Source organism: Fulmarus glacialis, unplaced genomic scaffold (genome assembly GCF_000690835.1).
Source record: "Fulmarus glacialis isolate BGI_N327 unplaced genomic scaffold, ASM69083v1 scaffold46923, whole genome shotgun sequence".
NCBI classification, from domain to species: Eukaryota; Metazoa; Chordata; class Aves; order Procellariiformes; family Procellariidae; genus Fulmarus; species Fulmarus glacialis.
In genome coordinates this window covers 139-25,723 of record NW_009204485.1, presented here as the reverse complement: position 1 = coordinate 25,723, position 25,585 = coordinate 139, and the positions used below count along the sequence as shown (strand labels likewise).

The window sequence follows — 25,585 nt, the reverse complement described above, 5'->3', positions numbered from 1 at the left end:
ACTTCTATTAATAGTTTACTTTAAATGATTTCTCTTGAGCATAGCTGTCAATCTGCCATGACCTCAGCCTACAAGCACATGAAATAGGAAGTCTCCTTCCACAAGAAAATATATTTTATGTTGCAACTATAATATAAAACAGAAACAAAAGGTAGACAGGTACAGCCCAGAATAACCATTCACAGACATTCACTACAGACTACCAGAATGAAAAAGTTCTTCTTCATCAATACTACAGGCCAAAACCAATTACAATGACAACTGTAAACACACTGGCTAGACCACATTAACTTCAGCAGCATGCAACAGACCTTTCATGGGAATTGTTACCTTGCTGACTGACCATGTCTGTTTGCCTCCACAACGTGATTTCTTACAGCACCTGATTTGTTTGAAGCTTTGAAAATAATAATAGTCTTAACATCCTGCAGGAGTGTCCTTAAAAGACTGTAGATTCTTAGGAAGTGGAATTTCTCATGAGGTAGAACAAATACTGCTGTAACAAATCTGTATCCAACGAGCAACTCCAGCACGTGCCCATCCAAAAAAGAACCCTTCTGTTGGATGGAACCATGAGTCGGATGCAACACAAGTGATGCTAATGGAATCCTATTCAGCTTAAATACACTTTCCAAGTCTTCTGTGCCTACCCATTTACCTGGCAGCAAACTGAAATCCACTTTTACTATGTACAAATGCTGGGGTGTTAGAAATATCCAACATGGATGGACCACACAGGGACCCTGGTCAGAAGATTTATACACTGAAGAATAAAGTGCAGAACACAAAATATTTTTTGACCATTCTTTGTTATTGCCAGCTGACTCTGATTGATGCAAGATTTTCTGAACATTGGTTTTATTCCCATAAACAAGGTATGTTGGGAAACAACCTTTTATTTCAACATCTTCTGCTGAAATGCAATTCAATTCCATAAGCTGACAGAGAAACTCTTGGAGGTTTGCTTTTCCACAGTACAATGTTGAGCTTGGTAACACTGATGTGTAGTGTTGAGAGCAACACGTGTGTAAACAGGAATAAAAGTCTTGAAGATTCTGGGAGTCTGAAACAATAAACAAGCAGTTGTCACTGGTTTTCAGCTTCAGTGTTAAACAGATTTCTGGCAGGAGAAAGCCAAATTCTGTTAGATCAGTATATGGAAAACACAGCGTTAATTTCAAGGCAGAAGAGATGTGCTGGCAATTTCCTCTCAATTCCTGATGAGGAATCTCAAAAACAGCTAGCATATCATCAGTCAAAACCAAACAGGAAGCAAACTGCCTGAGTCCTTTATGAATGTGAATAGAAAAACTCCATAGAATTTTGACTATGTCAACACTCTCCACTGCTATGTTGTCAGTATCTGAACGAGTATCTGAAGTAATGCTGAACTCAAAAGTCTGATCTCCTTCATGAAGTCCCATTTCAAAATATCCATCTTCTTTGTCTGTGGTTCTGGAATCACCTGGAGGGCTTCCTCTATTCTCTGTAAAGGAGGGGGGTGATCTCTGCACAGTCTGCACTATCAAGGCAGAAAGGTGCTGGATAAAATCTTGGTTTGTGGCAGTGTATGACATACAATTAAAAGGCAAGATGACGGTCTTACAAGGGTCAGGCACCACACAGTGTTCTTCTTCTGAACGATCCAAACTTCAAAAGAGATAACAAGCCACAGTAAGTACAAGCTTGAGTTTAAAAACAGTCATAGCTACTACAATTCATGGTGCTGCTTCTGACAACTTTGAGGTTTACTCTTGTTACTATAGTTAAGTCAGTGTAATTTTGTAAAACATCTTTGTACTGCACACAGCCATTGATTTTAAAGGCTGGTAGCGTGTAATTCTATAGAAAGTGAAAACTAAAATGTTTAACTCATCTTCCATTTCCCAACCCCGATAAGCATATCCTTACAAGTTAAAGCACTTTACAATACAGCTATTGCTGGTTTTGAAACTACCAACTGCATTCCAGGGTTCAAAGGTTAAAAACACTTTACACCATGAAATTGATTTTGGTTCAAAAAAAAACCAGAGGCAGCATACAATGAAGAGACTCTTTTGCCTTTAAGGCTGGGTTTAAAAGAGCAGCATCCACTGTTATTACCCAAAAGCTAACGAGCATTTAAACCAGAACTTATACATCTAGCTTACCACATACGATGACCACTTCCATACTCTTTGCATGAATCCAATAGAGAGGCAGGTGCCTAAAGAGAAGAAAACATCAGGAAGCTATCAACTACTTACAGCTGCTGTCTGACTTCAGCATAAATGAAAAGCAATGTTGGCTCCCGCTTTTTAAAGCTAGCCAACTCACTGCAAAGTCCTCACTGAACAGCTATCCTTTGAGGATCCTGAAACACTATCTGTTTACTTTAGGTTAGGCATTCAATTAAGGCAGGAAAAGAATGAACTCTGCTGCTGACTTGAGAACAGATCCAACCTGTGACCCATAGACATTTCAGCACACTACAAATTTTTACTGAAGTAGTGTAAAGTGAGGCAAAAAGGTAAAGGAACTTGACAAAGACCAACTACACTGGTAGCAAAGGAAGAGATTCCCCCAAGTCTTGCTGTCTCATTCCTTGAGGCCATACATAGGAAGAGTGTTTCCAGTACAAGAAATGAAATCACAATACAGAAGTTATGAAACAGCAGCAATTTGAAGGAGACAAATTAAGGCCTTTACCTATTGACAGGGAGAAGGTTCTTCCACTCTACTAGCAAGAGAATCGCCTTCCAAAAACTGGTATTTTAATAAGATAAGATAGAAGTCTTACACTCAGTATCTAAGAGGTTATTAAATGATGTGATACTAATACTGGGTAAATGTCTCAAAGTCACAACATAGTGACAACAATTCTCTGCAACTCTGGTAAAACTTGGATTATGCATTTAATTTACAAGGTGGGCCAACCCCTTCACTCAAATTTGGGGCTACCTCCTTTTCCATTATAATAGCTCTGAGAATCAAAAAAAACTTTGCTATGGATCACTATGATAACAGAAGTTTAATATCAGAACTAATCTTGCAAAAACACTTTTAAAAACACCATAAAATAAACAGAAGGATGGCAATTACCTGATTTTTACATCTGGAGTCTGGTATTTCAAAGCATTTCTGGGGAACTGTATGGTCTGTAGGAGTCGAACCACTGGATTGCAAAAAACTGCTGGCTAGGACTGTTTCTTCATAAATTATTTCTAGAACAAATATAAACAGCTCTTAAAATCACTGAACTAAAACCAAAATGAATGTCTAATAGTATCTGCCAAACAAGTGGAATTAAAATTGTACAAATCAAGATCTGATCATAAATCATTAAAGCTAAAGAATATCTTCACATAATAGCCAGGACAAAACAAAGGCAGGTAGAATTTTAGTCTAATTACATTAGTATCTTTAACTGCAGTGAAAGTTGCATGCTAAAGCTCATTTGTAAAGCTAACAATCAATTGAAATCTCAACATTTGGTGTAAGAATTCTTCACATGATTTAGTTTTAACAGAACCAGTCAGTTTTGTTAATACTAATCCTTACTTTTACCAAAACATTGCCAGGCTGGCAAAAACACAGCAGAGTACTCTTTGTAAACTTTGTAGCATTCTCTCAACCTTCTGTAGGCTTCAAGTGAACAAGTGTATCTGTGTAAAACCTTCAACCAGACTCAGAAGGTCTGGTCCCTCAAATGCCACTCAAGACAACTATCTCACCTTACTCGGAACCTTTTTGAAGGGTTCAAGCTGAATCATCAGTAAAAACTTATCATGAGTGCATATAAGTCAACATTCTCAGGGACATTTGACTTCTTGCCTGTTTGATATTCACAGCATCGCACTGATGCAACAGAGCAAATAAATTTTCAGTATTACCACTGAGCCAGCCAGCCAGTCAAGTATATAAACGTGCAAATAAACAAGAGAATTACAGTGTGGATATGTTTCTGGCTTAAGCATAAAAACTCCTGCATGTATTCTTTCTGGATTGATGGTAAAGTTTAGTAGATTACATCAAACCATCTCATAGTCAGAGGAAACACAAGAGGTATTTATTATTTGAACAAAACACTGTGTTAGCAAGAAGGAAACTCAAATTGACAGGGAAAACAGAACATGACAGCATTATTTTTGGTTTTCTGTTTCCTATATAAATATTTAATCTTTTTCCATAAGCCATTTGCCAGTGACATTTAATTTGAATAATATGTTACGGAAACAGATGGTGTCTAGAAAAACTGCAGAGAAAACAATTCATAGAAATATCGTATCATGAAATTAATTCCATTATTCATGATTTAAGATCTAACAGTGAAACTAATTGCCTAGCATATTTCCATTTTTTTAAACAGATTTCTCAAAATCAGTACTTCGAAAACAACCCTTGATAGCTAGATATGTAGCAAATAATCAATTTCTATTGTTAAAGCTGAGAAATAGCCTGCCCTAGTCCTCATTTTCCCACTCTTTATAAAAGCCTTCCCCAAGATTCTACTAAAGGAAGCTTATGGAAAAGGACTACAGTAAATAAACCTTGAATCTTATACCAGTCTTTCTATAAAACTCTCAAGTACTTCAGAAAGAAAGATCTAGATTTTTTTTTTCTCCCAAGACTCATTTGCTCCTAAACATTTACTGTAATAGAAAAAGACTATTGATGAATAACTTTTAAATAGTCATAGTGATTGCTAGCATGCATTTTTACAGCTAGTCCTGTATAAAACTGCAGGTTGTTATATAGAAAACTGTCTCAATCCGGTAACTTAAATGCTTAATACTTTAAAGCAAGCACTGACTTCATTTTGGAAAAACTGGCATTTTATCTGCAGATGAAAAGTGATCTAGAAAGGCTACAAAGGCAAATGAGGTACATAAACAGCAACTAAATCTGTATCTAAGTTGTCTGTCCTTTGATAAAATGCTGTCAGAACAATTTCATTTTTATAGAGTAAGAAACCTCTACTGATTTTGCAGAAATCACAGCAATGGACTTTTTTCAAAGATCAAGTTTTTCAGGCGTGTTTCTCTCCCCCATTCATTGATTTATTGGGAAGAGTAAGCTGTTCCACCCTGAATTATTGAGAATATAATCCCTGCTCTTTTAAATCATTGCAAAGTCTTCTCCCGCTATTCATATCCTACTGCACTTTAAGTTTTCAATCAGCAAAAGCCAAAAAAACCAAAAGTATCTTTATCGCTTCTCAGTCACAAATGAACATTCACATAAATCAGTCTTACGGGCTCCTGCAAAAAATGAAAATAAGCCATTCTTCTAAGCTCCTAATGCAACAGGCACGCTTACTTGAAACATACAGTAAAAATAATTTTCAGGGAAGGTTAGCAGGTGCTGTAGAGCACAACAAATGTGCTGAAATCACAGGTTCAGCCAGAATACTAGTCCCACAACTGCCTTTTACTCATCTCCTTTTTCTATCTTCCTTCTGGTTTGACAGAAATGCAGCTCTTGCAAAAATGCAATAATGGAACAGATGCTGCTTGAGCTCCCGTTTTGCAGACCAAGAACAGGTAGAGAAGCAATTTTAAAACATGTCTATACATGCCATGCTTTTCCGTTAAGGCATGTATCTAAACTAGGAAAAGATACATACTCTGCTGGTGATTTCTGCAGGATGATGCAATAAAAGAAGTCCTGTACCCAAACTTCCACTACAGTTAATTAACACTACAGTGAACAACAGGTGAGTTTTGCTGATTCACATACAACTTCCACTTTCTAAGCCAATACTACCAGGTCTTTCTGCTTTGTCTTGATAAGCCCTATATCCATGCACATAATATTCATGTATATCAATGCAGCTTAGAAAAGCAGAACCAAGAGGCTCAGCCCAGCAGCACGATACATACATGATTACCTTGGCTGGAGCTGACAGGACGAGGCAGAGAGGGAGAGGAAGGACGAACAGTAAGAGAAGAACAGTTTGATTTGGAGGTGGCAGCAGTGAGCCTGGAGTCCTCACTGATCTAATAAAGAAAGTATGCAGTGATTAAAGAAAAAAACTAAATACACAGGACACATTAGATATCCTGAACTAAAATAAGCCTACACAAGCTTTCTCAATTTTAGTAAAAGGAAAGTTAGTGCCAGCTTTTTTTTTGGGGGGGGGGAGGGCAGGTGTCACATCCTCTGAAGTTTCTATTTTCACACTAAGTGGAATTCCACTAAGAATTCATTTAGAGAAGTCATTCTGATCACTGATTAGTCACTGTATTGACAAAACTAGCAGCAAGTTTCACAAACCACAAGACAATGAAAACAGGATTTCTACACTGTAGGGACAGAACATGTTCTGATAATAAGTTTACTACCTAAACAAGACTAACCAACTACACAGCACACAGACACACGAGAGAAGGCAAGGAGGATTCAGATTCCTGATTCTTTCCCATTGCTAAATACGCACAAGAAGGAAGTTTGGGAAAGTCATTTTGGCACTGCAACACGAGCAGCAAAATCACACCTCTGCAATACTTGTATAAGATGTAAAATATGGCTGTTAAGGTCAACTGCATATTCATTGTGTGCACCGTTAAGTCATTCTATCTTTTCCTCCTGCTTCCTCTCTCCCAAGCCAGCACAAAAAGGAAGGTCAGATAGTTACTCAAACTACATTGAAAAGTAAATAGGAAAAAGAGGCAATGTTAAAAGTTCATACCACATTAAAGCACAAAGAAAGCGTAAAAACTTTAATGCTAAGGAAAGTTTAACTCTGAACTCTGCTTAGATCTAATTTGTAGAAGTCTTTCTGTAAGCTTCTTTTGTACGCAGCACATTCTACTCCTCTCACAGCACCAAAGTCACCTTTTTATCAGAGTTGCTCAGTTTGTATTTCACCTCCTTTGCTTTTTGAATAGCTTTTAGCACTTCCACAGTGTCTAGTTCCTTTTCTGTGGTAACAATATTATCCAAACAGACCTAAAAAAAAATGTTGAAACATCTAAAAATATTGAAAACAAGGCAGCTCTACAATTTATTTTTATTAATGTAATAATAAATTATCTTAGCTTAATGCAAATTATGTGCATCTTTGTAACCATTACACAAAAACAATTATCACCTTGCTCTAACATGATATGAATTTAATGCAAACTCAGAAATGCTTGGTAAGCTTAACACCCTTCTAGCACAACTGTGCTTCAATATTAACATACTGTTACCCAATGAAGACAGGGTAAACTTTCATTTAGATCCAGGAGCACAGTTGAATAATGTTAATATGGTTTCACTCTCTAAAGACCTCCTCCAACACACACTAAAAACTTACCAGGTTTTTAGAACATTCACACTACCTTCCTCACCAGGCTTTAAAAAATATTTTTTCCAAATGCCAGCTTCAAAGGAAGAAGTGCACCACGGCTTACCTCTGAGGCCCTGTCCCCAAACTGAGCAAGTACTTTGGTCCGGTAATCAGGGATGATGCTCAATGGATTGCTGGATAAGACCACCTTTTCTAAGCATGGCAGGTTTCCTATATTTTTTACTTCATCAATCTGAAAGTGTTTGAATAAAAGGATGAATACAGATTGGCTAAATGAAAATGAGCATATAGACTGAGCGTTTCTTGCTTAAATTACATACATACGATAACGAGGAAAAATCACTACAGCCACTTTTATTTATTTGCAGTTTCACCCACTAAAAGAAATTGGTTGTGATGTAAAGCACAATTCAATTTGCCACTGAAATATCAAGTTACCTGTTCTATTTTGTTGTTGCTCAGATCCAAGTTGACCAATGAGTACAGTTTGTTAAGACCACAGAGTCTTTCCAGCTGATTTCCTGCTAAATTCAGAGTTTTGATATTTCCCAGTTTTGTGTGAACACCTTCTAGTGATGTAAGCTTGTTGTAGGATAAGTCCAGGTGAACAAGGTTGTAAAGATGCTACAAAAGCGCAGAAAATCCACGTCACGCAACAATTAATTAAAATTAAACAGTATCAAAGACATTGTATTATGGCTTGCTCATTTTTTTGTGCAACAGTGTTTTCACGCTGGACACTGCCTAGCATGAAAAACATGACATGAAATTGTTCATTACACAGGTTCAAGCTTGTAGAAAGGGAACTTCCTCAACTGCATTTTTTACCAATCCACAGATACAGCTGGCAGCAAATTAATTTAGTTAAGAACTAAATGTTGTATGTCAATATTGGCAAAGAAATGAAAATATCCAGAGCAAGTAAGAAACGCACCATTAAAAGAGTACTTGATGTTATGAAGGATAAGCTATTTGGGCTTAAACTACTTTCCATGAGGAAGATGAGCAGCAAAATTCTGAAGCAAGAAAATCTGCGTTCTAAGGTCTCAGGCAGTCTGGAAAAAAAAAGAAAATCACCTTCAAAAGCATCACTTGCCTGTAAATTTTCTACCAGAGACACCCCGTTGTGACTCAAATCCAGGAATTCAATCTTCGGAATTAACTTCTAGAAGAGGAGAAAAAAAATGCATGTGTTAAATGCATTTTAGCTTATGAATCAGGCCATACTTCCTTCACTATCAGCTAACCAACAAGCAAAGGAAAGATACCAACCAATGCAGTCTCTCTTCTCAGCTTTTGGTATGAAAAAAACATTCCATATGACCTAGTGCAGCAAAAGAGTTGAATCTTGCTCTTATGAAAACCAGGTTACTCTGAGGAGCATGGTTAAGTTTTAATTTGAAACCTGGTTTCTCACTGAAGACAAATAAGCTGCTCCCATTTAGCCCCATTAACTATAGATCAAACTCATTATAGGTGTTTCCGTCTTATCAAACTAGCATATCTATGTTACACAGAAACGTGGATAAAGACGACAGTACCAAAAACCAGAATAAGTTCAATGATTTGTTTCCATGTTTTGATTATACTAGCCAAGCATTACAAGGTTACACAAACCTCTCGAAATGCACTTTAGCTCAGAAAGGTTTTTATTTTTGGAGGACTCAAACCTTGAATTCAGTGCTGAATTTTGGCATCAATATATTTGAATTCACTTTATTTTGGTTGTAACCTCACCAATGATTTGCCTTGTAGTTAAGGCCTGGACTCCAGACTCAGACCTGAAGAACCCTAAGTCTACATCACAAAAAATCCTGAACAAGAAAACTGCACTCTAAGTCCATGATCTCTAGTTGAGCTACAAAGATAACTATTTCCTGCTTCACAAGAGTAGTTCAAGTAAAAAATTATGTTCATATTTGACACACGCTCTGTGATGAATGCTAAAATTTTTTCCTAATAACTGATTTACAAAAGGTAATTCTAAGGTACTGGCAAAATACTCCAAAATTTTGTTTCCACACTCTTCAATACTGCTTTGATGTCAAGAAGGCTTGGTAACTCTCCAAAGTTGAGCCCAAGAGGTGTTTTGTTCTTTTTTTTAAAAAAAAAAAAATTCTGTAAGTGGCCTAAGGCCAATGCAAACAGTAAAAGAATGTTTCAAAAAGTCAGTATTCACGGAAGTGTTGCTTACAGAGCAGAATGACAAACTTTTCTCCTTCAGCAAAGAAAGTATCAAAGTAGTAAAAGAAAAAATCTCCTAAGCATTAACTTGGGTAGCTAATCAACATAAAAAAGTAAGTGCAGCTGAAAGTCTTTCAGAAAAAAGATATATAAAGCAAATGCAAAATCCCTGCTGTGTAATGTGCCACAGAAAATCAGTCATACTTTTTTTCACAAATGAAAAAATATTTCTTACCACTGATTCATCAATTTGAGAGATGCTATTGTGACTCATATCCAAAGTTGTTAAAGTTCTCCAAGTTGGGATAACTGCAGTCACTGGACAACTTGAAGTTGCACCCTCTGGCTCCCACTGATCAAACTCAGAGGCCTCAGGCACTAGGATTTCCTATTTAAGACAAGCACACTAAAATATTATGCTTACATCTTCAGTGAAAGCTAATAGTTTTGAAAACAATCCAAACAACCTTATGTAAGGAAGACTTCTAAGCTTTATAATCACCTAGATTAAAGTTGTAGGTCTTAAAATGTGAGCAGACTGGGTGAGAATTATTTTGGATCTACAGGGAGGGAGTTCCAACACCAGCAGCTGATCCAAATTGGGGAAAGTGAAGGAACAATAGAGGGACTGTGAAAACTATGCTACTGGATATTCCTTGCCAAATCAAAGCCAGAGAAAAGAGTAAGACAAATGCATTCAGTTCTGGATGAGTAAAAGAAACATACATTCCAATAAAAGCATCAGAAATGTCCCTGTGAAAGGACACATATAAACAATTCCTCCACTTATTAAAGCTAAGATTCAGAAAGGTTAGCAAACCCTTTCAGTTCCATGGTTTTAAAAGCAGAACCTGCAACAGGCAGTAGAGGAGTACATGGACTCCAAACAGGTATTTCCACAATGTGTATGTTACTTTTGCATGTGCTTTAAACACTCACCAGAAGTAGGAACTCACTCTTACCTTCATTGATGTTGCCGAAAATCGAACACTCATCGTGGCCAGAGCATGTTTTGATGAAGTCAGCCCTTTGATAAGCTTTCCCCCACAATGATTGATCTATTTAAAAAAAAAAAAGTTACAAAGTCAGAAATGCTAGAACAAATGAGAGACACAGAAGAGGCAGCTAAAACCTTCAATAGCAGAATCTCTACCAATGTGGAAAGTAGTTACAGCACTCCCTTAAAATCTCCTGAGATTATCAGATCAGAAATACCAACATCTGGTAAAGTTAAAGCAAGAAATCACAGACACCAGTATGGAAAAGTGAAATTCCAACATTTATTTGAACAAAGGTTCTTCTCCATTGACTTTCTACCTGCCCCATGTACTCAAGGTGAAACTACCCAGGCAGTTTAATAGGGCACAGTATTTTACTGTTATCAAAAAGAGAGGTATCTCAAACTATGGCTCTACCTGCAGACACATTTATTTAGGTAGCATATGTTCTTTATTGTAAATAAGAAAAAAGAAATGCCTAGGAAGTAAGGATACTAATCTAAGCATTTAATACGCTAGTGAGCTAATTACACAGACTAAGTTTGAGATTACGAAGTCTTTTTTCTGTAGCTCAAGTTGGAACAACGCCACCAAAGGTCTGCTACAGCCTCTGTCCAGCAACCAGGTCCTTTTCTATAGACAGTTGCACATGTTGTGCAACCACAACTGGCACATTTGCTGGTGTATCAGGGAAACCACACTAAACAGAGACAGAGCTCCTGCCACCCTTGAAAAAATTCTTTCCAGATTACCACTGTTAATTTTTGGACAGTGTTTACTACTAGATGAAAATGTCAGTCTGGTGCCAGTCAATCCAAAACTTTTCATGAACATACAATTACAAAAGACTTCAGGTCAAAAAACGTTTTTTTTTTCCTCCACATTAAGCAAAGCTACACCTGAAACTACTCATGCTCACAGGAAAGGGGAAAACTGATACTATTCTGCAATATCCTCTCTGCAGTATGTTAAGACTCTCTCCCACTCTTCAGTTTCTGAATTGTAGTTTCTTTCCCACATTAAAATGTCAAATCAGTTCTTAACCAACTCAGTCTCTCATATCAATGAAAGACAACAGCGTTCATGTACTAAAAAAGGTACTGCACCCACCAAAAGTTTACACAGAGTACAGACTGCATGACAAAATCTGATATTCTCTCTCTGGAAAGATCTGAAGTGGTCAGGAAAGTATTTCGTAAAATACTCATGGAACAACTTCTAGAAACCCTTTCACTCACACTGAAAGCAGACCAATGAAAAAATTCTGCAAATTATCAAGCAAGAAGCACTATATCCAAAAGTGTACTATCATAAGCAAATTTAATGTCAGGAGATTTTCACAAATATTTGGTGCTTTCCAAATGAAAAGTACTTTGCAATACGAATCCCATTATAACCCATTTGTTAGATCTTCAAGGCAATGGAAAGCCACCCTGTTTTAGGTTTTGTGCATATACTGGAAATCACATTATTTTTGAAGACACACACAGTGCAAGCTATTCTAAACATTTAAATTTAGCAAACTTATTTCCAAGACTTGTGGAAAAAATCCATTGTTTCACAAATGAACCAGTCCTTCTAAACATTGCATTCCCCAATTCTAGCACCAAATCAAAGCATACAATTACCACTTCTGAGAGATATGCAGCAGATCTGGCATTTGCAGAGCCTCTATAAAATCATGAGCAGTATGTCGATCATACCTCTATTTGATGAAGCGATTTGAAAATTGACAGATCAAAAGGCAAGAGATGCTCCTGAATGTTACTGGTTCCAAAAGGTCCCCCTGTTCCAGTGACCTAGTAATCAACATTTAAGAACAGAGTCAGTGCACATAATCCAACTTGTCCGCATTTCAGACAGTCTTATACAGGCAATAGCACAAATACAGTAGCTTGGAAAGACAGCCAAAGTTCCAACCAATTTTTCAAGTATGGAATGATTCATGAAAGTTGCAGATTAACTTTTCAGGAAAAAAATGTTAGTTGCTCCAGCTAAGTGCACTGAACTTGAACTGCCACCTTGTGCTTGTATTTTGTAGCACATGGGACATGAAAAAAAGATACCATTGGCAAGACTGACCAAGGCTTCATTCTCAGCTGACCAAGCCAGAGCTGCATTCACTAAAAAAAATTTCCTTGAAACATCTGGATCCTCCAAGACAGAACTGTCTTCAATTCCACTACAAGGGATGAAGTTCAAGGCATTGACAAGATGGGTTTGAAGAAAACGTTAGACATTGGTACAGATCTAATAAAAATGCATCTAGTACTTCCATGTGGTTATTGGATGCTGGCCTCAGAGCACACTGGCAGCGTAAAAGACAGGTGGTTTCATTTATGTTTGCTGTGAATATAATTTTGGGAGAAATCTCTAAGGTTTTTATCTTATATGTATCTTACAAGCTCTGAAGGTGCCCACTCGCAAGGATTCAGAACGGCCAGAAATTCTGAAGATGGGTATTTTTCTAAACTATATGCTCTTCTCCAGCCACAGAATCCTCTGTTCAGAGGATTCTATACACACAGAGGACTGCAAAGGCAACTGAAGATCCACAGGAACACCAGTACAGCTGTGGTTTTGCTTTCGCAACTTCCTGAGTCCTCCAGTGAAGCTTCCCCCGATCCACTACTTTGTCTCTCCTTTGAACACACCACACAGTTAAAAGGAAGCTTTTCATGTAACAAAGGGGCTAAAAAGTTTTTGAGCTGTAGCAAGCAGTGTTAAAAAAATTACTCAGGAAAAGTTTTTCCAATTCACTTATTTGGTAGAAAAAAAACAAATTGGCACCAGACAAAAATGATCTGTTCTGAGGCAATTTTACATTTATTCTGAAATTATATTTTAGCTAGAAATTCAGGGCCATCTCATCTATGAAACTGAGGGTTTTGTTACATTTTTTTTTTAAACTTTCAGATACAGTCAGACAAAGGTGAGAAAGGGGACAGGATTTATGTACACGTGCATGTATGCATATGTATACATATACACTGGCCTATCCATAGTGTCTGCAAAGAATGCAGGGTTGAAGAGAATATTTATCTGTCTCCCCATTCCTTCTAGCACCCAGTAAGATTCTGTGGCTCCATCTCTACAGAAAGCACTGCTGAAGAGACCACATCACATAGGAGAATGAACATCTTTGTTAGAGAACTATATGTGTATTGAAGGTTGGCAGAATAAACACCTGTTTAATATTCACTTCTAAATGCCTGCAGGTGTTTACTATCAGTCAAACTTGTGCATTCTAGCTAGACTCCAAAAGTACACTAAGAATCATGTCAGTCTGCTAGAAACAACATGTCCAGTATTTGTGCATGCATAGCTCACCTTTAAATACTTGAGTCTACAAGTGAAATCTAGAATATGACCTAGATCTGTTTTGGCATCTCCATTAGCACATGTAGGCTTCCCCTGTAGCAACTGTTGAGTGACAGCGTATAACTGCAAGGGTCTGATGGTGAAGACTTCTCCAGCCATTAACAACTGCTCTCCTGAAAAACAGAGTATGATGTTATCAAACAGAATGCTGCAATGGTTACGAAAGAATAAATGGTACATGGAAGATCTAATATTAGAGATTAAATGTTTGTCATTTATATTCTAAGCTCACGATGAAGGTACTAAAACAATGTCCTTTTTTGCCACTTTAAAGTAGAATGGCTGAATTAAGATTTTTTTTTTTTTAAACACCAGAATAATCTAGGTGTTCAAATGCGCACTCTCATCATACAAACCTGAAGCTCCTAATGCAACTAACAGCAAATTTCCCCCAATCTTAACAGGACTGGAATCAGACAAAGTTCATTTATATAATGTAAAAGCTACTAAACTTTTTCCAAGATACCCCTAACTACTATAGCAGTTAAGATATATTCTATTCAGAAAAAGCAGCACCTGCCACCTATAACACAGACCTTACATCTTTTGCTATGCCGTCTAAATGCAGAATTGTAGCAAATATGTTTTCTTGGAGAGTATGAGGACTTTCACCACACTAATACCAATGCAAACTCCCAGAACAGGAAATGCATTATCTGATAATATTTCTACAATCCCATTTCATTCTAGGAACAGTAGGAAACAGCATCCAAGCCTCTCTGAAGGCACCACAAGAGTCAATGTAGACTACAGCACTCAGAACATGCACATGTGGAATTAATATCTTTCTCCTCCTCCTTTTAGGGACATCAGTTTGACTTCATGGACAAGAGAGCATCAGCTTTCATGATAAGCAGAGTTCTCAGAAATGCTCTGAGGAGTAAAATTCCATTTGGCTTCAGTGGGAGCAAGTCCAAGAGTCCAGCTGCACATTACTGGAAGGCTACACTAATATACAGCAGTCAGACATCAATGATTCTGGTATCAGTGAAACTGCAGGCACAACAAAGTCAGGAAAGACTTCTTCAGGAGCTTCCTTAAAATGTTCCACAATTTCCTGAGTGGACCCTCTGAAATAGCTTCACCTAAAGTTAATTTTGTGCCAGAAGAATCTGAAATGGCATGCTGAAACATGCCTCACCTATCACCTCAACCAATTGGAATTATACCATAGCATCTAGCATGTCCTTCAAAACTAAATTAGCATGGGTTAATCACTTCACACGCCTCCTGCTGTTAATGGACGAGTTAGAGCTGTTGCAGTTACAGTAAGTGCATTTCATTTTCATCCGTCAGCCTCAGAAAAGCACATCCTTTAATTAACTGACCAGAAGGTCTCATGTTTCTTGAATTCTGGAAGAACAATATTAATTTAGATATGTAAAGTGGTCTGTTGCATTTAACACACACTGTATCAGGACTCACTGACACAAAACAAACTTCCTTACAGGTTACACTAAAACATACCAAGACAGAAAGCTTAACAAAAGCTTCTGATCACCAGTACCACATCCTATCCTTTAAGGACACAGACTAGTAAGCCTTTTTCAAAACCTAAATTCACCAATTTCTCTGGTTTGTTTCCAAAAGTAGCTGCACTACTGTTACAGCTCCTCCCAAAATGCAGCTTGAATCAAAGTGCAAACAGCAAGAAAAAGGTGAAGAGAAAGATGGGGAAGAAAGAGTCTCACAGTTCTGACATGGAAGATTCAGATCTCTCATTGTCTGGAGATTAAATATCACAGGTATATGAATGCATGCACGTAGAAGAAACCATTCCCAGTTAAATTCTTGCAAGTTCTTTACCTTTGTGGAAGAGCTCTTCAGCCAATGCAGCAGTGATCCCATTGATCTCCTGCAATGAATAAACCATTGTAATCAAGTGTTATTTACATACTTATGGTTCCAATTTTTCAGTGTGTACCTTTGCTGAAGTCTCCCTTTTTTGCTGCATTTGGACTTTTTTTAAACAGAAATCAACTGTGATTATGTGTTATGGATTTCTCTGAAACTTGAAACTACTTCATTAAAATGACCTGAAATTATTTAATGTCATATGATTTTCATTTCCAAGATGGAAGATACTGAACTACATTTACATAATCACATCCCACATATATTAGAAAACAGCAACAGCAACTAGAACAAGTATTACTAGCCATCATGAGCTCAAGTTGAAAGAAAGCTCGGTTTTGAAGAAACTACTACAAGTATAGTATTCTTCAAATTCTAACATTAAGACTAACCTAATGCATCCAGCACTCAACATTTCCTCAGAATATCACTAATACCCTAGAAACTTTAGATTAACAGGTCTACAGGGAAGAAGAGACATATAATAAGTAATTAGTCTTCCGGACTTCAACTCTATTATGCTTGCTGCAGAGTAATTCAAAAGCCCCTTTTCCCCATCCTCCCATCTTCTCCACCCTCCTGGACCTACCCACGTGCCCAACCTCCATTCCAGGCACTGACAGCTCCAGGAGGAAAGAAAAAGGCTGAAAACTCAATGCAGGGATTTGTTCTTTCTAAATCTGAAGGTGCACAAAGAGCAGTACAAGTATTTCCCATCTGTGCATACTTCTTTCCACAACAAGCAAATGCTCTGTGGAAGTCCAGAAATAGTTCTGAGCAGTTCCAACAACTCTCTCTCAAAGGCCCACAAAAAGAACAAAACAAAACTATTTGTGATAGTGAAGCTTCCCCTAGACACACACATCTCATTTTCAGGTAGCTGCAAAAGATAAACAGATATTATGGATCATCATGAAATGAATATTTGATGAGTTTACCTCGCTGACAAATCCCTCATGATTCATAACAAGGGAATAAATCCACAGGACATCTGCAGCAGACAGTTCAGCTCATTTGATGAGGCAAGCATTTTAGAAAAGCACATTCTTAGTATAACTGAAACCCCACTCACTGAAGATGAACAAAGCCTCCACACCACAGTTTTGAGAACAACAAGCTAGAAGCTGCATTCCAAACAAAACTCAACAATTCTGACTCTCATTCGAATAAGCCAATTACACTCATCTGGCATGCATAGACTTAATTGAAAAATATACTCTGTAACCCTTTCGTCATCTGGGACACAGAGCAGAAATTTTTTCTACATTTGTAATTGAAAGAAGATTACGACTTGGACTGTTCAGTGACTAGCATGCAAAAAAAAGCAACTTTATTCCTCTGTCAGATCTACAAGAGACCTCTGTCTTAGCTCTAACTACTTATATGCATCAAATCCACAGAAGTCCATTGTTTGCAGGTGTCTCTGAACAGCAGTTTGTGGATACTCAATTCTTTTCTTGCAAAAGCTTCTATCTGAAGATTATCAAATCTTCAAAGATGACAAAGTATAAGACGGTGCAACAAAATAAGCATCCCTATATCGCTGCAGACATTCTATACAATGTCAAAATAACAACAATGTTCTACATTGCTGTCACATGCAACTGCTTCTCTTTGCCAAAGCTGTACCTGGCTTTTCCCTGTGACACGTAAAGGCTTCAAAGTGGTTTTAATATATTTAGGGTAGGTATTTCTACTCCATTTAGTTCTATTAACCTGGGAAATACAATTAAATAATCCCTACTGGAAATACTACAAATAAGAATAGAAAAAAATACTGCAGCCTTCCTACACAAACTAATGAGGCAATGTTGGGGATTATAATGGCTCAAGCATGCACGTGGGTCACATGGTAACAAAGAAATTTTAAAAGACCAAAGTTCTGCAGGAAGGTTATTTTCCATTAGAATTGCTGTGGTAAATATTTAGCTTTTCTGCTGAAACAAATTTGTAAATATTTAAAAGTACTCTAAAGTTCCAAGCAAAAACAATTGAGTTTATACCTCAAGCCCCTAGACTCCCCTAGAGCAAAGAAACACAGATTAAGCAACAACTTTGCTCTTAATACTCAAGCACAGTATAGAAACAGGGAAGCATTCATATCCAAATAATGCTAGTTCTTTGGAAAAGCAAAAAAGGATGAACATTACAAAAAGAGTTAAAAACAGTCTAACTGAAAACCAAGAGAGGGACTAGGAAGAATTTCTACCTGCATAAAACCTTTTTTGAAGTTACAGCACTAAAACACTAGTGAAACAGACATCATTTAAGAGACAGAGTAGCCAGAGAACAGAAAAATTCCTGGTGATCAGGAAGTTTGCTTCATCCGAACAGAATTGTCCCTACGTTATCATGTACATTTTCAATACATTTAAAACCTTTAATCCATTTTAGAGGGCTTGATCATGATAAAGTAGTCCTTCTCACTCAAATCTACCGGGCAACAGCAACACTATGAAGCAAACCTTCTACAGTTTATCCAAGTCAAACTTTAAAGTCTCACCAGGATAATTACATTCATGCAATACAACTAGAACAGGTTTTCCTTTGTTGCTAAAGCTTAATTAACACATCTAATGAGCCACTTGTGACACATTTCATGAAATCATCAAGGGCCATTTCAGCACATCCCACCCCAAAGCAATTACTGCTCCTCCTTTCCATTGAGATCTCCAGTGCATCTTCCTCTTTATGAAGTTCATTCTCCCCCTTACAACATGATGCCATACTGCAAAAAAGAGTAATTATACATGAGATGAACGAACAAATTGCAATCTGAACATGAAAGCAAGCCATTGCTTCTTACTTCAAGCATCCTTTACAGTAATGTTCTGTCTGCTGGCTGGAGCTATTTCTCCAGAGGCCACTCCATCAGTGTGCATCTCATCGAGAAGCACCATTTTTCTTCATTTGGGCTACTGGAAACTGTTTCAGTGTGAACCACAGCTCTAACCATTAACCACTAAGTAGGGGGGTGTGTGGATCAATTATGCAATGTTCCTTCAGAGAGCCAGCACTACTGGCTTCAGCCTAACAATCAATTCAGCTTCAGATTTATTCACAGTTTCCAACTATCCTGCCAGCATTTATTTTCTCCTCTTAGAGTCCCTACCCACACTACTTGCCAGCACAGTATCTACTGCAATAAAAAGTGGTGTCAAAAATCTTAAAAATATGCTTTGTTACATCATGCAAAATGCTGCAAAAGAGCAGTTTCAGCTATTTTGTGAAGATTTCATACAATTCTCTCCAAGTCAGAGAACTAGGTTAAGACACTCAGGCCTCCATTTTATATGCTAAAAACATAACTTACATATAAATGAAAGTGTAGGAAGTGTGACAAAACTTTTGGAGCAGTAACAGGGAACTTGACTAGCAGAGTTTGCAGGTAGACCTCTAATTCCTTCTGTCTTTTCTCCACCAGGCTTTTGGAATTTTTTCCAATAATCTTCTTGGGAGGTAACAGATTTTTATCTATTTTCTTTTCTGAAACAAGCTGAAAGACAAAGACGAGAGTTACTACCCAACTCACCATCTGAACTTGCACAAAAGATTAACAGAATACATTAAGAGCACGTTGCCTGATCCTGGTAAGATCCAAAAATAAAATTACTTCAGTAAATTTAGCTACTGACTTCAAAGTCTTAAAATGTTCTTTCTGAAAATACCTATCATAAAATGATGAGAAGTTCAATAATAGTGTTTTCTGAGAGAATCGCTCCCAGTACCACAGGGCAGAATGTAACTAAAGTAACAAAACAACAGAATAACTGGTGCGTTTCTGAGAAAGCAGCCGACTCTTGAATATAGCAGACTTTCCCTCGTTTTCACTTGCTGTTTTTAAATCAGCACTGGTCAGTAACTACCCCATGTTACTTTCTAAGGACAGTTTTATCATCCACCCCTCCCAGAAGAGAGGGTGCGCCAATCCAGCTTTTGGTTACCAGATCAGCTGATCATAAACATCTCTCTTGGCAAAAAGTTTAACGACTCTAGCCTGAACTCCACTCTTTCTGATACAAGCTTCCATCCAAGGCTAAAGTTGTCCAGGCCAACCTCCCCCAGCTGAAGAGGGGAGTGTAACAGGCAAGTAATATTGTTCATACAAAAAGGATTTAGTCTGCCGTTCAGATGGCATCTGGCAGATATTCTTGCTCTTTGAGGAAAGAATTTATGTCCCATACAACAGAACTACACAAACTGCACAATGTTTTGTAGAAGGCCAAGGCCTTTTAATATCCTTACCTTTTCATGCAGGTCATGGAAATCACTGTAACGATGTTTGACTGTCCACTGATGATTGCCAACACTGACCTGAATAATGTATACCTGAAAGGAAGAAATTAGAAGTAAGGGAACTGCAAAGCATGTCTTAAAGAGAAGCTGACTGTGAGATGCGCTGGTTAATGTAGCACTATAAGGTGATTCCACATTCTTAAAGTAGCATAGTTAACTAAAAGCTAATCCAAACTCTAAGGTGACTTTGCTGATGTAGGATGCCTAATCCCCTTCACAAGGCTGCTCCACACACAAAAACACGCAGATGCTTCTTCATGTAAAGCAATTACTTTTATTTTTGCAACCCAAAGGTTAACAACCAAGATCTCTAAGCTACTTGTTTTTCCAAAGATTTCTGCTAGCTAAGTTGAGTTGGTGTTCATAGCTATCCACAACAAGCCTGAGACAGCAGCATCCCTTTTTCAATCTACCAAGTTCCACAATGGGTGGAGGAACTAGGCAAGCATCCTGCTGTCACTTCGCAGTTAAGCAGAAACCTGGAGCTTAATCTTTCAGAAATCTAGACAAATCCTTTGGTTGGCTGGATGTTAACTATTTTATTCCTTTTAGGGTAAAGCACACAAGACAGCTTCCTGAGAGTTACAATTGTGCCCAAAGAATCACTACAACTATCTAAAGCAACCCAACGTTTCTTTACACAAAACTAAGTATTTTTAAGCATGCATGTACCAAACAATTCAAGATTTTCATTGTAGGTGGCTCTCCAGATTGAACAGTACTGGTTTTGCAGGAAACTCACAATCTACCTTTGGATATGCCAGAAGCAAGCCATCCCAAAGAAAACTTTAAAGGTACAAAATAAAACACAAAGTAGAAAACAAACAAGGCTCAGCAAAACCAGTTCTACAGCTACTTGAAAATAACAAATTAAATAAACTGTGTTATCCAATCCAACTATATTCCTTGGGGAAAACACCAATTCATAATCAAATCCTGAAAGCATTTAATACAGTTGAGAACTTGCTTACTACCACAGATCACACAGACCTGACTCATAGCTGCTATGAGAATGATACACATCTAGTTGCTAAACCCACTTGAGGAAACAAAAAGCATCAACAGTTTCAATTTGTTATGTAAAAGGCCAGTTTTCACTTACTTTTAGTACAGACCAGCACAATACCAAACATTAAATAGAATACCACTTACATTTTAAAAGATGAACTATATCTTATACCAATTATATTTTTGTAAGCATCTGACACTGGCTTGCTGAACAAAACCCAAGTCCTACAGAGAACTGAATCAAGATGTCCGACTAATGCATACAGCAAGTGACACGGTCAATGTTCAGATGAGTGCTGAAAACACAGATGAATGCCTACACAGAATTACAGTCTCAATTAAGGCCTGCATCTGCTTTCCCACCATGCTGTGTTGGGAAATGGCAGATCAGGATTATTCACTGTGCCAGTGACAAACTAGAACAGGAATAACCTGAGCATTCTAAAGTTCCTCATAACCCTGAGGAAAGCAAGGAGAGACTCAAAGAAACCAGAAGATTAAAGTTAGAACTAAGTACTACATTTAGAAGCCATAATAACAAGAACAGTTCCTTTTAAAAGCTGACTGTGCTAAATTATGGCAGATCAAGCAGTATAGCTAAATGCAATGCAGATTGAATACACAATGCATAAAACCTCAGATTAGACATTGAAAATTCAGTAAACTTCACAGCTCCCAACTGACAGCTCATGAGATGAGGAAGGAATGGCCCTTGTGTCTATATACAATACAGTCAGAGTAAATATATAATAAAGGTTTCATATCCTTTTGCTGAAATGGCAAGTACTGACCACTTCTAGAAACATAGCACTGAGCCAAATGGATAGTCTTGTCAGGAAAATAACTGTTAAAGTGAGTGTTTACATGCACTGATACAATTCCTCATATTAAGTCTTTAGAAAGCTGTAGCATTCTCCATGTAGAACACAGCCAGAGTTAGCAGTACATATTCACCCCTCAAACAGCATCAGTATGCAGAGTGACAGCAATTGATTTCACATCAATCCACATGCTGCCATTATCTTGAAGAATAAATACAAATGGAATATGTTTATGTGCTCCAAAGACTTGTTTCAATACAGAAATCAATCATTTTAAAGCAAACAAATGCTAAGTTTCTGAAAAAGTTACATATATACAACCTTCAATTAATTTTGAGCGCACTAATACGACAAGGCTGACAGTTTAAGTTAAGATTCTTCAAGGACTGTCTGTCAAGTCAACTGCTAGAAGGCATACATGGAGAGATGATGAAATTCTATCATGCTGCGCTGTCTCCCAGACATAAATATACCATGTGAAATCTCCACCCATATTTATGCCATAAGCTGCACTTCCAGTGAGCTAAGATGCAAGAGGTGTTTACATTCACAGGTTTCCTCCTCCCCATGTCTCTACCAAACTCTTCTGTGTAATACATTTTGTACGCCTTTCTTTTAAATCAGTTGTTTTGGCTAAGTTCTACTCTGTAAAGTGTTTAGTGTATGTGTAGTGCTGTGTATTTTCATGATTTTCTAACCAGTCCCTTCAAACTCTTTGCAGTTAAGTACTCACACCACCAAAGAGCATGCCTTTGTCTCCCTAAATATTTAAAGGTGAAATATTTACTGAAAAATTTTTAAGATGTATAATTTTTAAACCAGCTGTTAAATGAACAGCAGTGATTGCAGACTGCCTTTTTTTTACTTCCTGTACATTACAAAACCCTACCCATCTCACTTTACATGGAAAACTTGCATTTCTACAGTATCCCTCATCCAACTTCACATACTTTAATACCATCAAGGAAAAGACAAGCACCTCACTTTACAGATGACAGACAGGGCAGCCCACAGGAAGCCTGGGACACAGGTGTGACTGCAGTCAGTAGGTCCCAAATTCCAGAGCAGTGATGCAACCACATCTCCTCCTCCCTGCCTGTCAAGTAGTCAGACAGTTCACACCCCTTCAAGGAAGCCACAGTATTTTCCTTAAATATCAAAGCTAGTATTTATATTAAAAACAGCTGCAAAAGACAGGAAAAGCAGGAAGGCAATTTTAGGCCAAATGCATAGCAGCAAACAAATGAAGCACTGGCAGCCTTGAGGCCATCTAGCAATCAGCCAGTCTTCAGGCAGCATCTAGCTGGACCAGCACATGCAAGAAATACCTAGTAAAACTCCTCATACTTTTCTAACCCAACAGAAAAAACATCAACAAGTGCAGTACTTTCTCCTGCTGGATGTATCCATACCTTGCCTTCCACCCTAACCACTCCAACAAGAATCACATTTTTAAAAGTATCTTCAAAATTACACAGAACTGTGGGCCTCCCTGATACATTTTACAGGATTTAATCTCACAACCATCAAATGGATGTCATTAAAATAAGTCTCCTTCTATTGAGATGATGAGCTCTGAAATAGAGAGTACAATAGGAAGCACACATGCCAACAGAAAAACGATTCTTTCAAAAACAAGGACGTAAATAGGACCACTGCCACCTTGACTACTACGTGTTAATGGATAAAGATGCAGCTTGCTACTGCTATATTTCCTTTCTCACGTTTACCAGATGTGACTGACTTTTACACCATCTAATTTCTTCACTTCTGCTCTGGTACAGGTCTTTATCATGTCCTTAAGTGCTGCTAATCTAATTTTGAACACTAAACACAATGCCAATTTCTGTAAAACATTTCACCTTGTGAACAATTTTGTAAAATTTCTGTTTTCATTTAAAGTCTATTCCTACATTTCTAATGGCTTGGGTCTATCTCATACAAACTGGCTGCAGGCTTGGAGTCCTGCTAACAGTTTTAGGAGGTTTACACACAGGTAAGCTTAATGCCACAACTCCTTCAAAAATGCAGCAAGAGAATCAAAGTAGGACCAAGTACTGGTAAATCTTGCCTTTCAAACACCCTACTTTTAAAGCTCCCAAGAAAAATGGCATTAAAACACCATGGCATTTCTAGAACCAGAATCATTAAAAAAGAAATCTGGCCTTGAAAAAATAAGCTTCCTTGGGCTTAGCTGCAGCAGCTTAAAATGTTATCTCCAACTATCAGCTGATCTGCTGAACACTACCTTCAGCAAAGTTATACACCTGAACTACAGCTCAATCTGGCACATTAATGGTATTACCAAAGGCTGGCTGTACCACAATACTAGTTTGTAGGCTGAAGCAGCAAAGTAGCTAACATTTAACCTCCTGTGTCCATAACCTCCAGTGGAATAAGGGGGCAGATAACATTTTGACATTTTCTCAACTAAATTCATTTGAATTTCTCATTCATTGCTATTGTAAAATACTCATGAAAATTCTCAACACCAACATTAACGCTGCTGAGTCTTGGTTCACACCTGAAATGGAGGTTTCCAGTCACCATGCCACAAGTCTCACCATGCCTCTTGGCTGATAGGGGACTGTGAAAACAGACTTGCTTGGGGGACAAACCACATCCTAACACACGCAGTGAGACCATCTCAACAGCTGCAGTGTCATTTCTGTGAATACACATTATGTAACTAACATGACAGAAAGAGCTGAAGCAATTTTCAAGAATGTATTTTAAGCTTCTAACCAACTCCTTCACTGAATGCTCATGACATTTTTGTCTGTTAAATATGGCTACTCACCACCTGACAGTCATTCCCACACAACGATGTTTCAGGAATTGTCAATAGGAAGGGAGTTGGACCTTTCATGTACAACAGCTGTGTAAATGCTCTTCCTATTAAAAACTTAATCGCTCTCCTGTTGCTCCATTTTCTCTGGGTACCTTTTCAGAGGCAGTAACCTGAAGTATTACTTGTAACTATTACGCAACTTTACAAATACTACCTTTCTAGACTATTGCTCCCCTTTTCCTTTTCTCTTTTAGGTTCCTACAGCAGAAAGAAACCTTATGTCATTATGTGCATTCTAAAAAAAAAAGATCATTCAAATCACACTAAAATAAGGTAGGAGCAGAAAACATTTTTAGTTATATAACTAAAGGGTGGTGTGCTCAAGATGTTTTCTGTCTGCAATTATGCTGAGGTTTGTTTTATGACGAGCTTCTTCCTGAAAAACAGACCAATTAACTCTTGGTACAATGCAACCAGTTAAAAAAAGTTATACATCAAAAATTTAACTCCTTCCCCAAACTAAAATGCTGCTGACAATCTTTCCTCTTTTTTTTGTAGGGTAAGAGAAAAACTGCCTATTCCAAGTCATCTGATTTCCTCTGAAAATAAGATTAGCTTTTCAAGAGGCATTTTTACAGTATTTTCACCTGAAGGAAAGATTTCCTACTACATTTAGTCCAGCTTTAAAAGCTACATTTACTCGGTAACAATTTTTCATAATGGTATGTACATATACACACACATATACGTGCATATATATGTATAGATATATACGGGCGAGAACATGACATTTGCAAACTCAGCCTCCACTAAAACACCAGCTCTCCCAAAAGACAAAGCTACGAGGAGCTCAGGGCGCCGATTTTCCCCGGCTGGAGACCCGCAGCCCCGCTCCTACGCGCCTTCGGGGCTGATTTCCCAGAACGCGCGTCCCTTCACGGAGGCAGAAACCGCTCGGAAACTTCTGCCAAATTATTCT

At 37.8% G+C, this 25,585-nt stretch overlaps 1 protein-coding gene across 1 annotated transcript in view; it reads right to left on the bottom strand.

The window, feature by feature from the left end:
• The window catches only part of NISCH (nischarin), a 29,154-nt gene extending 5,544 nt beyond the window's left edge, over positions 1 to 23,610 (bottom strand). The window contains exons 1-16 of the mRNA XM_009575012.1: positions 23,546 to 23,610; positions 19,936 to 20,104; positions 19,004 to 19,186; positions 15,643 to 15,691; positions 13,786 to 13,949; positions 12,159 to 12,254; positions 10,420 to 10,515; positions 9,693 to 9,845; positions 8,370 to 8,438; positions 7,712 to 7,897; positions 7,377 to 7,505; positions 6,817 to 6,930; positions 5,870 to 5,978; positions 3,082 to 3,203; positions 2,151 to 2,206; positions 331 to 1,650 (exon numbers count right to left, since the gene is read on the bottom strand). Coding sequence (XP_009573307.1) covers positions 331 to 1,650; positions 2,151 to 2,206; positions 3,082 to 3,203; positions 5,870 to 5,978; positions 6,817 to 6,930; positions 7,377 to 7,505; positions 7,712 to 7,897; positions 8,370 to 8,438; positions 9,693 to 9,845; positions 10,420 to 10,515; positions 12,159 to 12,254; positions 13,786 to 13,949; positions 15,643 to 15,691; positions 19,004 to 19,186; positions 19,936 to 20,104; positions 23,546 to 23,610 — 3,080 coding nt within the window. The remainder of the gene's footprint in view (positions 1 to 330; positions 1,651 to 2,150; positions 2,207 to 3,081; positions 3,204 to 5,869; positions 5,979 to 6,816; positions 6,931 to 7,376; positions 7,506 to 7,711; positions 7,898 to 8,369; positions 8,439 to 9,692; positions 9,846 to 10,419; positions 10,516 to 12,158; positions 12,255 to 13,785; positions 13,950 to 15,642; positions 15,692 to 19,003; positions 19,187 to 19,935; positions 20,105 to 23,545) is intronic.
• Between the last annotated feature and the right edge of the window lie 1,975 nt (positions 23,611 to 25,585).